General features: G+C 33.9%; 1 protein-coding gene across 2 annotated transcripts in view; it reads left to right on the forward strand.

Moving 5' to 3' along the window:
* The window catches only part of LOC100536643 (zinc-binding protein A33), a 38,873-nt gene that overhangs the window by 19,438 nt on the left and 3,229 nt on the right, over positions 1–16,206 (forward strand). The window contains exons 1-5 of one of the 2 annotated variants that reach the window (XM_073944999.1): positions 8,489–8,552; positions 8,663–8,758; positions 8,842–9,072; positions 9,146–9,168; positions 11,653–11,771. In XM_073944999.1, the coding sequence (XP_073801100.1) occupies positions 8,684–8,758; positions 8,842–9,072; positions 9,146–9,168; positions 11,653–11,771 (448 nt within the window). In that variant the 5' untranslated portion in view covers positions 8,489–8,552; positions 8,663–8,683. Of the gene's footprint in view, positions 1–8,488; positions 8,553–8,662; positions 8,759–8,841; positions 9,073–9,145; positions 9,169–11,652; positions 11,772–16,206 lie in introns of those variants that run through there. The other variant, XM_003198167.6, reaches the window with a different exon arrangement.

A 16,206-nucleotide genomic window follows, 5' to 3' on the forward strand; every position in this document is an offset into this window, starting at 1 on the left:
ATTGTAAATAATTTGTACTACAGCATATTCTCTTGGGTATTTAATGTACTTTTATGGGCTATATTTGATTAGCAACAAGTATACTTTGACCATATGACTGTGTAAGTTCATTACATGGTTGAATAATGTTTGAAGCTTTTGTTATTTTTATTACAATTATCTTTATAATTTTTTTTAATAATGTTTATAATTTTTATTAAATTATAAACATTTTCAAAATCCACAGGTAATTTAAAACTGCACTTATTCTGAGAAAAAATGCTCAGCGGTTACTTCAGTTGTTTTCTAAATTGGTTTCTACAAATTGCATGACATGTTTTCAATAACACACTATCCCTTGTGGTAACTGCTTTGTGTACTACTAGTTAACCAAGGCTACACTAGCTGTACTCTTGCAAGTTTCAAGACACTAGAGTACTATGGACACTGTATCACTATAAATTATAACGCTAAATTGTTTGGAAAGTCAGACCTGTGGTGCAAATGTTGAAGCATTGAGCATGCAGCACCGACAGTTCTTATATGGATGGTTTAAGTGGAGACATAAATGCATCATTTCATTGCATCATTTCCAGCACAAACTATTTATCTACTACAAGTATAAGTGAACTACTAATATTCTTATAAGTTGACAGGATGTATAAATAAAAATGTTATAGTTAGCTACTTGTGTGCTTAATGTTTACTGCTGTCACACTTGAAATTAAACTTTTACAGTATACTCTATACTAAAAAGAACACAGTAAACATGTAAATATCGACAGTATTCAGGTCTTTTGTCTAGCTGCATGTATACTTTTTATGTTTATGTGATTTGATTTTAATATTTTTCTCACTGCAGTAAGCAGTTAAATTTGTGTTATTATAAGATTACCGTCTTTTATAAAGATTTGACATGTTCGCAGTTCATTTCAGTTAAGTCGACTCAAACAAATTTATTCTCTGTCTTAATACATGTGTCTATAACATTATGTAGAAAAATTATGTGTCCCAATTAATCAAAGGGTGTCAAAATAACTACTAACCAAATGTACTTAGAACACGTACTGTAATAAAATTGTACGCGTAAACCAATGACCAAGCATACTGTAGGACCAATAACTAAACGCTTTCTGTTTGTATAAGTTTAAATATACTTAAGTGAGGTTTAAGTTTATTTCTGTGCGGCATCTAAATACAATTATGTGGATATGTACACAGACAATGGACTAAATGTATAATTTCTTATGTTTAGCTTAACAGAAGTGTACTGATAGCAGACTTACTGGGGTTGATGTGTATTGTAGAGCTCAATGTGACAGGACATGACTTCTAAACAATCGAAGAGCATGTCTGACCAGTTTGATGGAATATTGAAATGAATGTCAATTACAAAGTAAATAACATTAATTTAAGCAGCTTTGTCGTTTTGATAGGAGTGAGGAACTTTTTTTTGAGAATAAATAAAATTGAAAGTTGTAAAAAAAAAAAATACTGTTATTAAAAAAGTAATGAAGTAAAAGTAAACATTAATTTTAACTGTACTCAAGTAGGGTACAAATCATAAAAGTAGTACTTAAGTACAGCAATCAGCTAACATTGTTCAAACATTGTTCGAGTACTTTACATCTGTGATATTGTATCTATTTCAAAGACCACTCTAAAAATGTCACAATATAATGTAAACATGTTCATCGAAAGATTGTCGTACAAAAAGTCAGTTATATGTAAGTTGTATGCTTACATCCTGACAGACAAACTAAAATATTATAGATTTACAGCAAAACAAAATGTTTGTCTCAGGAAGTGCAGTTCTTTACTGATATGACTGTCTGTTTTTACAAAACAGCATGACATGTACTTTTGTATATTTCTAACACTTTTACAATGTTGCATCAAAGTTGCAGAATAGTGAATAAGAAAAACACTTTAATATTTCAATTTGTGGAAACATTCCACAAATCTCAACCAAACAAGTTAGAGGGGTCAGCTTTACATACCCTGACACACATTTACCTTTCAAAATGCTAAATATTCAATTAGTACAATCAGAAGCTTTAACTATTTACCAAAATGTCAAGCACATGATGTTTAACTAAATGTATCAGCTTTTTATTTCAACTTTATCATAAGTATATCACTAAAATTATTGGCCAGAAAATAGATTTAGTATCACATAACATAAAAAAACAAACAAAAAAATTGCTACTCTGCAACAAACATAAGCAAACGGTTTTGGTACCTTTTGTATAAAATTGGTGAATATTGTTATTCGTAGATTATCTGATGGTAAAGTGTATGTTTATATATCTCCAGAACGTATAATGCATAACTTGATTTTTAAAATTTCTTTATGTTTTAACAGAACAAATTTAAGAAAGCCTAGGTTTTTAACCAAACTTGACTTTTTAAAATAACTTTTATCTAATAACCAATTATGAGGTAATGGCTCCTAAACTTGATCTCTTTCTTGACCTCAAAGGCATTGTAATAAGTTATGGAATATGGGTTATTTCATAAATTTAATTGTATTTTCTAACAAGTATAGTTCACTTAAATTCTAAAAAGAATATGCAAGTGTAGATGTAATCCTATTTCTTCTCAATCATTCTTTGAAAAAGAACACTATCATGAAAGATGCAAATTTCAGTTAAATATGTGACTGCTTTGAGCCCAAATAGGAAACCAAATAAACAATTGTATTGAACAATTCAAACTGCAGAATAATGTTGAAAAGACTGTACATATTTGCTTAAAAACATTCAAATTAATTGTATTGTCCATTTTGGCAATGAGTTTTGAGATGACTTCAGCTGTGCATTATATTTTATCAACCTAAAACTAAAACTAAAATAGGTATCCCTACATCATCACGCCTATGTCTTAAATAAAAGACAAGATGTCAACTATCATGAGTTTTATGACACCATAGCAGATGTTCATAGTACCTCCCCGTGAGTGAGGGCGGGCCTGTTTGAATGTGTAGATAAAACACCCATTTTTACTTCTAGCTACCAAGGAGTAATGCTTCTGGCTACAGTCACTGATCCTAAAGCTTTCTACAAGAACCAATTGATCAGGAGTAAAAAGAAGATTAAAGACATAAAAAGGTACTATCTTTGAGGACCACAGCCCCTACTTTGGTCTTGTTTGCACTGAACTATTAGGGCTGAACTATCGCTGTTTAAGGACACAGGCCGCATCTTTAAGGTACTACTTTATATGATCTACACAGATTATGGGTCAAACTTGGTATTGTGATTAAAGAAAAAACTTTTCTTAAAAATATTTTCAGATTTTTTTCTGACAGCCACCATGCAAAGATGGGTGGTTGCTATTGTTCTCAAAATACTGACGATAATGCGCATGAAAGGCCCGAGTACGAGTGCAACCCTGTTTTTGATTGTCAAATAAGGTCTATTGTGGACAACATGTTTAAACAGCATTATAGGGACCATATGGTTTTTCTTCTGGAGAAGATCATTAATGATGTGTGTGATTCTAAACATGATTGTACGGAGATGTCAAACGTGTGAAAAATCTCAAGAGAGAAATGGACGTTGTGAGAGGGACCTAAACTCATGGGCCGATACGATAAATCATTTGACACACCTGTGTTTTCATAACAATGGTGCTGTCTGTGAAACCAATACAAAAATTCTGGAGGTGCTGACTGAATTGAGTGATGAGATGGGGGGTAACGCAGGTTCTATGTATGTCCACATATATAACAGATATTTGTGTGTCACTGGTTTCACAAAACAAAATAACAAATATTGCTGAGATTGTGGATGTTATGACTAGCCACATACTAGAACATGACAGAATGCTTTTAGCAGCATTTCTTTGTTGTTTGGTAATATTCAGTAATGTCTTTATTGTTCTGGTGTACCCTGTTTTTTCTTCAATGTATGACTGTATAAATGTATTTTTTTTTCTTAGTTAATTTGTCTTTATTATGGTAATGCAATCCATGTTTGTTTGTTATGTACTACTCTATTTCAGTGTATATTTACTTGAAATAAAAGTTTATCAACTCAAGTGTCTATGCCTTTCCTGTAAAAAAGTAAAAAATTGAGCTAGGTGCAAAACATGATGGTGTGAAACAAATCATAGAAACATTGTCAAAACTGATTAAAGCCCTGTATTTATGCCAAATGTATATTTAAACATTTAGAAAATTAGAATGTTGCATAGTGTGTCAAGGACTGGTCACTTGTTTAAAGCAAATGTATAAACTGTAGAACATTTATTAAAATTGGTTAACGTTTAAGTCAACCCAATAACACACAGTTCTCATGTATAACGGTTTTGTAGTCAGTTTAGAAAGACAACCTAATTTTTTTTTGCCCAATTTAGTTTTAAAGATGCACTGACATACAATTTCATAATTTATCTTTCATTTGAAAAAGTATTTGAACAAAAGGTATACATAATATTGTTGGTTGTCTCTGGTTTAAAACCAAAACATTCACAACGCAAACTTTCATGACAGTTCAAAAGAATACAGTTTTAATACACAGTACATTAGACACTGTTGAACAAGATATTAATACAGATTTAGTGGCAACTATTCTTTTAGTTTTGTAGACAGATCGCACTATTGACAGATCACACTAATATGTTTTTCTCTTCTTTTCATTCTTTTATAACTTGTTTTAACACATTTGATCTGTTTTTATAATTTTTTTTTATTTTTTCATTATTTGTTTTTATTTTTCTTATAGTTGTATCTTTTATTCCTGTTTATGTAAAGCACTTTGAATTACCACTGTGTATGAAATGTGCTATAGAAATAAACTTGCCTTGTCTTGCCTTGCCTTGCCTTTGTAGATTCATAGTTCTCGTGAAAAAAATATTGTGAAGAATTAGACACCAAAAGATAATTGGCAGTAGAAATGGTTATTGTGACATTTACTGTATGCATTGTAACGGACGCTATAAGAGTTGTGTAAAATTAGACTTTTAACACATACGCAAAAAAGTTTGTAAAGACATTTTGTGATTAAAAACTGCAGCACTGGTTACTTGAATTAGGTCAAATATTTGGGTGAGATGCCCGTGGTCATAAAAACATAATCAAATGTTTCAAAAACATTCTGCATCAGAAGGTGGATAAAATAAACTTACTAATGCATTAAAGTTTACTGCAAAGTATTCTTAAAATAAGAAAGTGTTTACTCTTTGTTATTATTGTGTTTTGCTGGCAGTATTAAGTGTAGCCTTCAACTGCGATACAAATAATTGTGGCTAAGTGTTGTTATTAATGTTACTTGGGACACTTTAGAGGTTAAAAAGCATTAAAAAATCAGGCGTTGAGCCCCAGCCGTCTGGATGAAACCCCAACTTCTAACCTTTACACCATATTGGTGTAACCAATGTATTTCAAAACATCACTTTTTTTTCTTTCCCCCACAAATGAAACATTGTTGTTCCTAAAAACTCCAGAAGAAAGGAGACAACGTTAAGTAACTTTTGAAAACTGACAGTTTTAAAAACATGTATGCTTTGTTACATACAAACTCTGACAGTGGTGCAAAATTACAGATTTTTAGCACATGCATAAAACGTTTACATTTTGTGTTGAAAAACTGCTACAGAGTGGAAAATCAAAAGCATGAATTAGGTCAATGCTATTGGTTTGTAAAAAATAAAACTCCAGTCATGCAGTAAGTTTAATGAATAGTATTTTAAACATCACTTTTCCAAGTGAAATGCACAGATAAAGCTTTTATATTCAGAGTGAAAAACATTATGCTAGATTTTAGTTTGAAAATTTGAAAATGTGTTTGCCAATAAAAAAACATTGTTTAAAGAAGTATATACACTCCCAACAAATTGTGTGTAGTGACAATAATCTTGATTAAATCTATTGGTAGAAGAAAAGCATTATTTACCCTGTAAAAAAGTAATCAGTCTACTTTCAAGAGCTACTTGTAAACTGGACTAATTTTGACAAATTTGTAGACTTACTAGATTTGACACTGTTGTATGAACATATAAATGGTGGAATCAGTAGTTAAACTAGAAAATTTTACTATAAAACATTAAGTAGATTTAACTAAGGACTGGAGCTGTACTGTTTTTAGATAAACTGAGAGCCAATTTTTCTTCTTAAAATAATTATCAGCGTTTTCCCATTATTCTGAATAATATACATATTTCTCTTTATATGATCAAGTATTTGCAATGAAATAAAAACAGTTTAAATTTAAAATTCAGTAACTAAGTTGTCTAGTAATGCAATTACTACAATTTATTTTAATAAAATTACATTTTATTTATCTTTTGAAATAGAAATAACAATAATGTCTGATAAGACTGATAAGTCCTTTTTAGTAAATATTTTATGTTGATTTTTTAAACCAACACCATTGATGACCAGTGCTCAAAACATTAGGCTTTGGATTAACTGTATTACAATGTGTACCATAAATTACAGGTCATACATGTAAATAAATTGAAAACATGTTACTCAAAGGAAAAACTTTCATTTTAAATAGTTTTTCATAAAAAAAGTTTTCATTAATTATAAAGACAACTTGAATTTACATCTGTGTTTTTCAACATTTTAGAATATTACATTTTAGATAACGTTGTTTTAAAAGGTGTGACAATTTATTGTCAATAAAGATTAAGATTTGTTATTTACTGGATTAATATTGTAAACATTTTTCCAGAGATTGGTTGCGGCTGGAAGGGGCTCAGCTGCGTAAAAACTTGCTGGATAAGTTGACGGCTCATTCCGCTGTGGCGACCGCGGATTAATAAATGTGCTAAGCCGACAAGAAATATTGTAAACATATTTAAATTTAATAGTCAGACAAAGATACATTAAAAAGTTTGTGTGTCTTTAAATATGTATTAATGTAGTAATAATGTAAAAAACAACATAACCTATTAATGAACATATTTAGTAAATACTGTGTCATGTATTCAAACATACAAGGCCAGACCCAAGTTCGCTCGAGCGCATGCACACGTACACACACACACACACACACACACACACACACACACACACACACACACACACACACACACACACACACACACACACACACAGAGACACACACAGAGACACACACAGACACATACATATGCATACAGTTGACTGTATGTGGATATATAGATATCAGCACACTTTCTAATCACCTAACAACATATAGTAGTTAGTGGGAGACACCCAACACATACAATCAGATATACATATTCTACATCTGATATAAATCTATCTTTCACAAGCAGTTGACGGGATGTTATCCAAAGTTTTCCTTATCATCACTCACACGCTCAGGCCCAGACTGACACACAGAGGTAACATCGGTATGAAAATAAAGAAATGTTTATGTTAATAGTTTATTAATTATAATATAATATAATATAATATAATATAATATAATATAATATAATATAATATAATATAATATAATATAATATAATAATGTAATGATATAATATAATATAATAATGTAATGATATAATATAATATAATAATGTAATGATATAGTATAATAGAATAATCATGATATATAATATAACTTAATTAAATTTAATATAAATATCAATATTATAATAATATAATAATATAATATAATATAATATAATTATAATATAAGTTAATAAAATAATGATTTAATATAACTTAATATGATATAAAATATAATATAATAATATAACATAATATAATATAATTATAATATAAGTTAATAAAATAATGATTTAATATAACTTAATATGATATAATATAATACAATACATAATATTATTTAATAAAATATTAATTTTATACAACTTAATATAATATAATATAATTTGATGTAATATAATAAATATAAATTACTGTAATAATTAAAAATATTAAATAATGGTTCTAATAACACTAATTTAATTACCGTTATTATTATTATATTAATTTTATTTCAGTTTGATTAGAATTTAATTACCAATATTTTCATTACCTGGAAATAGCCTATTAATTTAATTAGGCTGATAAAAATCTAATTTAATTAGGCTGATAAAAATCTAATTACCGGAAATATAATTTAATTAGTCTGATAAAAATCTAATTACCGGAATTATTATTTTATATTAAACCGATAAGAATCTAATTACCGGCACTATAAAGTTTATATAAAAGGGGCGGGGCTTAGACCGGAAGTCCCGCCTTAGGGGCGGGGCTACAATCCATCAAACTTTTTGACAGGTGCCGCATCATAATAACTACTGTCCATATTTAAAATTTCATCATGTTTTGATCCTCAATTGGTCTCACACAGTCAAGTGATGTGATTTCGTAGATAAGAGTTCACCAAGCTTGAACTTTCCAGTGCAGCGTTCTGTGAAACTTGATGCACAAGTTTGTGTTTCCAGTCTGACACATTCACATGTGAATGAATGGAAGTTTATGGGGAGAAAAGTCCAGTGTGACCGCAGCTTTACTAGGCTTTCTAGAAACATCCTTGCAGGTGTGTTAAGGCAAGTTGGAGCTAAAATCTGCAGGACAACGGTCCTCCAGGACCGAGTTTGGACACCCCTGCTGTAAATGATCATCAACTATCCCTTCAGCTAATGTACAGTAATTAATGACATTTACTCAAATATTTTACATGTGTACACTGCATTTAGCTACAGAGTTGCATTGTTCATTTAGGAAAACATTATTGGGTTCTTTCATTTACAGGATAAAATCTCTTCTGCCATTATGGTTCTTCAACAAAAGCTGGAAGTATTTAATAAAGCAAGACAGTCTTCAGCCTTTATCTTGGAGCACATTAAAGTAAATATAACATTTAATCCATAAGATATGTGTGACTTCTATCAAAGTGTGGTCAGTAGTTTATTGTCCATTACTTCTATCAGACGCAGGCCCAGCGGGTCGAAAGACAAATGAAGGAAGAGTTTCTCAAGCTTCATCAGTTTCTTTATGCGGAGGAAGAGCGCAGGCTATCAGCACTCAAGGAGGAGGAAGAGCAGTGTGTCACGGCTGTGAAGAGCAGAGATGAAGATTACACAAGGAGTATTGGATCTCTCACTGAATTAATCAACACAATGGAGCAAACTCTGAAAGCTGAGGATTTAACACTGCTGCAGGTCAGAATATAGTCTATCTGTTGGAATAAGATGATCTTGTTTTCATTCACTCACTTTTCGTTTTCTTTTACAGAACTTCAAAGCTACAATAGAGGGGTAAGTACTGCACATCTATGAATTTTCTTTGGATTTTCCATTTTTTGTTTGCCGTTGCTTATCCAGTGGTTTGTTGGGGATGAAGATTAACAGTTAAAATAAAAGTCTGGTGTGTCAGAGAAGTCTCAGAGTCGGAGATGCAATAAATGAAGAATTTACTAAAGATAGTTTGCAGTTTTATGGCTTAAGGGCTTCACATTCAGGCTGAGTTCACAGGTCGATCTGACTTACAATACAACAACACAGCAATTATACTTTTTACAAAAGACCAGAAATGATGTGATTGAGGTAAAAGGTTCTGATTGGTTAAAGCAAAGATAGACAATTCTGATTATGTATGAGGTCACAATTTATTTTTGATGGTCCGCTTGTTGACTGTAGTGTTGGGGTTGAATTAGGGTTAGTGTAAGTTGACATGTACTTGCAAAGTTTCTTATAGTCAGTTAAATGCTTGTTAAATAAGCAGTAACAATAGATAATGAGCATATAGTCTACTAATACTCAAATGGACCATCAAAAGTCTTACCATCTACGTCAATGTGGAATTGTATCCGAGTACAGATATGGATGGAGACATGGTGCTTGGGTCAGGTCAGCCATGGGTTATTCACAGCTGATCCCAGATCTGTAGAGCTGATCCCTCAGATGCATACACACAGCAAGAAATCAATCTGTTTAAAAATCTCAAGTTTGTTTTGTTGTATCATTAGCTGTCTTATCAAAATTGTTCAAAACAGGTTTCACCAGCATGGACCATGCAATACTTTGAGCTAGACTTTTTTTGTAGGAAAGTAGGGATCAAGTGGATGGTAGGAGAACAGTGGGATGAAGGGGAGAAAGGGAAGAGGATAAACAGTGAACATGTAGGTAGGTTGATCGGGCATCCTACGATGATGCCCAGAGAGTCAGAGTGGGGGTATGGTCTCTGTAATATTTTGGTAGAGTGATTGAACCCCCAATTTAACCTAGGAGTGAAGAGTTATAGGATTTTAATTGTGAAGCGAGGAAATAGAGGGAGGGAGGGTGTGTTCGAAAAAACGAGAAGAACAGTGCTAGAGGGCTGGTCTGCCTTATATAAGTTTTAGGGAGTAGGTGATTGGTTGAGACAACGTGAGGCATGGTTCCGCCGCCGAAAGTCAAAATCTAAAAAAAAAATAAATAAAGTTAACCCTTTGCTTAATATAAGAATGTTCAGTGTATTCTCTTTATAACTCTATTTCATTGAGCCCTCTTTAATGGAACTGAGTGGCCTGATGACTGGAAACAACTGTTTTCCTATTTCCATTGCTATGTGTTAATACTGTCTAAAGTGGTTTTAATATTATTATTATTATTGTTATGTGTTAATTCTGTTTAAAGTGATTTTCCTTTTTATGCTAGATAGACTTTGTGTAGTGAAAATATCTCAAGATTAAAGCCCAATCCCAATTCTATACTACTCCTCCCCATTCCTCTTGGCCCTTGCAATAGAGGGTGAAGGGAAAGGACTTCAAAATTGACTCCTAAGAAATGGAACACCCCTACAACACCAGCGCACATCATCATATGTCGTCGCAAACTTATGCTTCATATGAGATTGACGATGGCGACTGCTGTAGTTATTTCAGTTGTGTTTTGTTTTGGTAGTTATCTTTAGGAAATCACTGAAGGCAACGATATTATGTTATCATAACAATGTAACGTGGCAATACGCTCGCAACTGTACTGTGCATTTACACAGTGGCCATATTCATCTATGTAAACACAATAAAACATCATTAACATTATAGCTGACACTGTAAAAAGGTCATTCCCAGCCACTAGACTTTTCTGACAGGGGGATTCTTGTGTCATCCAGTGTCAGATGCAAGTATTTTGTGAGTTATTATTAGGGATTATATATATATAGCCAAATGTAGTGGTTTTTACTTTAGCAGGTTTTAAAAAAGCATGACGGTAAAACACGATCATGGTTATGAATGTATTAAAATAAATGCTTGTTTGCCTTGATGACAAGTTTGTAAAAATGACAAGAAATGCTAATTTGTACATCTCATCATGACTTCTGGGTGCAGCCATGCTGCAGTTGTAGCTGATGTAGTCTGGAAAATTTTCTTAGCCCTTTATGAATTTGGTCCTGAAAAATCTCCATTTTAAGGGGTACCTAGCCGTTCCTTTTAGCCCTACGTCTTCAAGCTTAAGAGAACTGGGGTAAGGGGAAGGGATAAGGGCTAGAAATTCGAATCCATCAGGTTCTAAACCCAGATTTAAGACAAGGGTGCAAAAAAAAAAAAAAAATACCCTGGTGTATTAAACTAAACAGTCAGGGTTGTGAAATGAATGAAGAACATCACTTTACGTTTAGATCTTCACATTGTGCCATATTTCTTTCTTTCTTTCGCATGATTAAAAATAGTTTGGTTATATGTTGGCAAATCAGCACTCTGAAAATAATAGTAATACTTATTGTAATTATAAAAAATACACAATTATCTGTTTTTGTAGAACATGGAGCACATTGCAAGATCCAGAACGCATGTCAGGATGTTTGGTGGATGAATCAAAATATCTTGGGAATCTGAAGTACAAGGTCTGGGAGAAGATGCAGACAATTGCTCCTTACAGTAAGTTCCTACTAGCTTGTTTTTTTTTTTTTGGCTTAGCTTTTCTAGCTTAATTTTTAATCTTATGTAGGATGCTGATAACAGTAGCTTAAACTTTAACATCTGAGATAACCGTATATACCATACATAAAAAAATCTTTAGTATTACGGCCCCAGAGTACTTCAAACCAAGTGCGGCCAAAGTTCAATTTGGTAGTTACAAACAGCTCACCAAAAATAATTTTTTAAGGGAGTTCATTTTAACCCCTAAACTCTTTTGAGCTACCGTTAATCCATGTCAATGGGCTATGTACACTTTTTAGCCAATGATGAACTTCTGGGGAAAGCTTTACGTGACTATTTTCAATTTCATAAGGTTTCCTTTACAGCAGGGGTGCCCACACTCATCCTGGAGGGCCGGTGTCCTGGAGAGTTTAGCTCCAACCCTAAACGAACATACCTGAACTAGCTAATCAAGCTCCTCCAGGTGTGTTGAAGCAAGTTGGAGCTAAAGTCAGCAGGACACCGGCCCTCCAGGACCGACTTTAGGCACCCCTGTTTTACAGCATCATGTTATGTAATTACAATACATTCAGTTAAATTGACCTAAGTATTCTTTTAGCTGTTCAAGTCTAAAAAGAGACGAAAGACTGTTTAAAACCATGCACCGTCATTAGCAGCAGGCTAGCGCAAAAAATCCATTGAAAATACTAGGGGTAAAATTAATTTCTATGTTTTAAAGACATGATGTGGAGAAATATATGTTATGTAGTGCTTCTTGTTTGGTCTGATGACACCGACTTTATATTGTATCTCAGCCAGGCAGTTTTAAAGAAATCAGATCTTAAACATAAAGGTTTTGTATTGGATGACAATTAGCAAAAAGCCCTAGGGCTGGCTGACTGAAATTAAAAGTCTATGTGCATATATCCCATTGCACAATTGGTAGGTGTGTACTGGTACTCTGCCTTCTTTGACGTGAGACTTGTTCTTTCATGGCTCTCATCCCTGCCCACACTTGTCACCACAACCAAGTCGACCAATAACAATCTAGTGCTCCACGTCAACACAATGTGTAGTTAAATTTTTTGATAGATTTGTTTCAAGATATGCCGAAGTGTATGCAACTTGCAAAAGGCTATGATGGACGTACCTCACTCACTCTATGCAGATGCAGAAATTAGCCTCAAGACTTCATCAGCCATAATTGAGCTTTCATGATGAATACTTGCCGTTGACAAGAGAAAGATAACTTCTTTAGCCACAACAGAGGAGTTGTTAAACAACTCAACAAACAGCACCAACAACAACTTCACCTACTAATATTTTTGTAGGATAACAGAGTGCATTATTGAGAATTAACAAAAGTTTAGAGAACGGGTCAACAACCCTATTCCTGGAGAGTATACCTTCCTGCAGAGTTCAGCTTCAGCCATGATCAAACATACTTAAACCAATTATTTCGGTCTGAAGCAGCATTTAATAATTACAAACAGATTTGTTTGATCAGGGTACAAACAGAAGGAAGGTACTGTAGTTCTCCAGGAACAGGGTTGGTGACCACTGGTTTAGAGGTTTACACAGTTTAAGTTGTCATTGTGATCAGTGTCTGCTTCAGTTGGGCTTTTCACATTTAGTATTTTAAGGTCAGTTTTTCTTTGGCAGCTGTATCTGTGTGTTTGTAAAATATTGACTATAAATCTTTAGTGTTGTTTATTGACTAACTTACCTCATGCTGAGAGACATTAAGAGGGTTTTCCAGAAAGCAGGTTATGTGACATACCCCGGTTTAAAGGGTTTAGGACACCCTGGAGAACTTTTTTTTAATATATATTAACAGATTTGTGTGTGTTGAGCATCAGTTAAGACAATGTTAGCACCCATCAGCTTTAATTGTGGGGAAAACTGGATAATTTTGAGCTTTTGTCAGCTAATTTCAGCTTCCGGGTTTAAAATGATTTTTGGGGAGGGATCAAAATTGGCGACGTAGCGAAGTACCGCAAGTGCAATGATGACGCGTCGGTTTCTCATTATTATTCAAAGAGGAGTTTCCTTATCCTATGAGAAGAGCCGGCTGCTTAATTATTCATGAGAGCATGACAGCACGTGCTTTCTGAAGGCAAGGCAGACGCAGACCTGCCAGACCAATGCCTAGTTCAACCTGAGACACGGACCCACGGGCACGCAGTAGCCGTTTATGAAGGCTCGTATATGTTTGTTTCCATGATCCACGGGATTTGTTGCATGTTTTTCCCCGCGATCCTGTCAGGGCCGATCATACAGCAAAGCTGTGTGTGTGATGCAAGCATTTTTGTCGGGAGAGCAGCACGAGAATTGGAGAATGGCGGATGTTGTCTTGTATCAGGAGTTCATTCACATTCAGACACATCGCCGTGCTGCTGTGTTTGCCTAAATCCTCCAGATTACCAGCAGGACTAATGGTTTAAATAGACAGGTCAGGAGACCTGCTGCTCTGAGTCTGCATTTAGATCTATGATTCAGACCTGGGGATTGAGGGTTGAGGATGATATAAATTGTGGTTGTCTGTATATGAAATTACAAATAACAAATGTAGCAGGGCATTAAATTACTGTTTATTTCTTTGCATTTTAACTTTGTGAACTATAAACTCATGCGTCTCCTCACGGTTTGTCACAATTTGTAAGCTAACTGACATCAACAGTTGTTCGCTCCCCTTCTCCCCTGCTGGCTACGCCCACTCCTGCCCTTTGCTCGCGGAGCTCCACGCCCATTAATCATGCATCTTTTGAAAAAATTCTGAAGTAGACTTTAACCGAAAATGGGGGGTGTCATGGCCGTTTAAGAGTAAGTAGGTGGATAACCTCAGCTTTGGTTCCAAAAACAGAGGTAACTTTTGGAGTATGTTACAGTAAATAGCCATAGCAACATACTGTCTGAAGATCACCTGCTCTGGAGCAGATTATGTTCCAGAGTTTGTCTGTTTCAGAGAATTTACTGAGCTTTGCATGCTCTTTTTGAGAATTTTGATGGACGTTGAAACACAGATGTATGAGTTTTTTCATCTTGAGAGGGTTAAAAGTACATAGGTTTTTTTCATATCCAAATGGATATTTGATTAAGCGTTGTTGTATTTCAAAAGAATCGTTAATGTATTTAACAAACCTTTTGAAATCAAACGTTACTGCAGGTCTGCGCTTACCATAGAAAACGTTGAGTGCAGCTACTTGTTTTTGCGTGAAGGTATTTTACTGTACAATGTGGCAATAATGTGTATAACTATCTGTATTTTATGCCTGGCACTGAACTGTTTTATACACTTAAGTACAGTTCCTTGGCCATAAAGCTCTGCATATCATTACTCAATCATTTCAGAGCCTGGCAATAGCGTAGTGGTCAGTGTACCATTAAAAAACAACAGAGCTCACAGCAGAGCAAGTTCGAATTTTTTTATTTCTCTTCCTTTCTCTCTCTCTCTCTCTCTCTCTCTCTCTCTCTCTCTGTGGTTTAAGGTCAAATAATTCAACTACTGATTAGCCTTTATTAATTATTAGATATTATTTTGTGGCCCACAGCAGTTAAACAGGCATCAGCCTCCTTTCTATTAGCTACATGACAGAAAGAATATTCTAAAGTGTTTAACACAGCTCCAGTAATGAAATCTTACCTTTTAAGAGAATATTTCTTTGTTTAATTTTGACTTTGAACATAGATCTTTTAGCTCCAGAAGGATTACATAAGTGTAACATAATTATATAAGCCTTACTAGTCAATACACATTATTATTGTGGCATTAAGAAATTAATGGCAGGGAAATTAAATGCATGAATGGTTACACAACATACTCAAAAAGGATGTTAAAGCTACATTTAAATTTTTTATTGCAATTAAAGGGAGGGTGGAATGTGTAATTTAATGAATTTTTAATGAATTTTCTCTTATTATTTTGTATTATTATTTATTTTCTTATCTATTTATTTATCTTATATTTATTTCCTTTGTTGATGCAGATATGTATTGATTTTTCTTTATAATCGACCATAATTCCTCATATGCCAGTATTAAAACCTCCAGCTCCGCCTCTGTAAAGTGCGTTGCCCTTTTTTCTAACCATGACGTTCTATGGTGACTCGTGAATTTGGCGATCTACAGAAAATGTCTTTATGTATGCACCATGCGCTCACATTAACCCATGGCTATCTTCAGGAGGGGTGAGGCAGTGGCGCAGTAGGTAGTGCTGTCGCCTCACAGTAAGAAGGTCGCTGGTTCGAACCTCGGCTCAGTTGGTGTTTCTGTGAGGAGTTTGCATGTTCTCCCTGCCTTCGCGTGGGTTTCCTCCGGGTGCTCCGATTTAACCCACAGTCCAAAGACATGCGGTACAGGTGAATTGGGTAAGCTAAATTGTCCGTAGTGTGTGTGAATGTGTTTGTGGATGTTTCCCAGAGATGGGTTGTGGCTGGAAGGGCATCCGCTGCGT

The sequence above is a fragment of the Danio rerio genome, chromosome 3 (genome assembly GCF_049306965.1).
Source record: "Danio rerio strain Tuebingen ecotype United States chromosome 3, GRCz12tu, whole genome shotgun sequence".
NCBI lineage: Eukaryota > Metazoa > Chordata > Actinopteri > Cypriniformes > Danionidae > Danio > Danio rerio.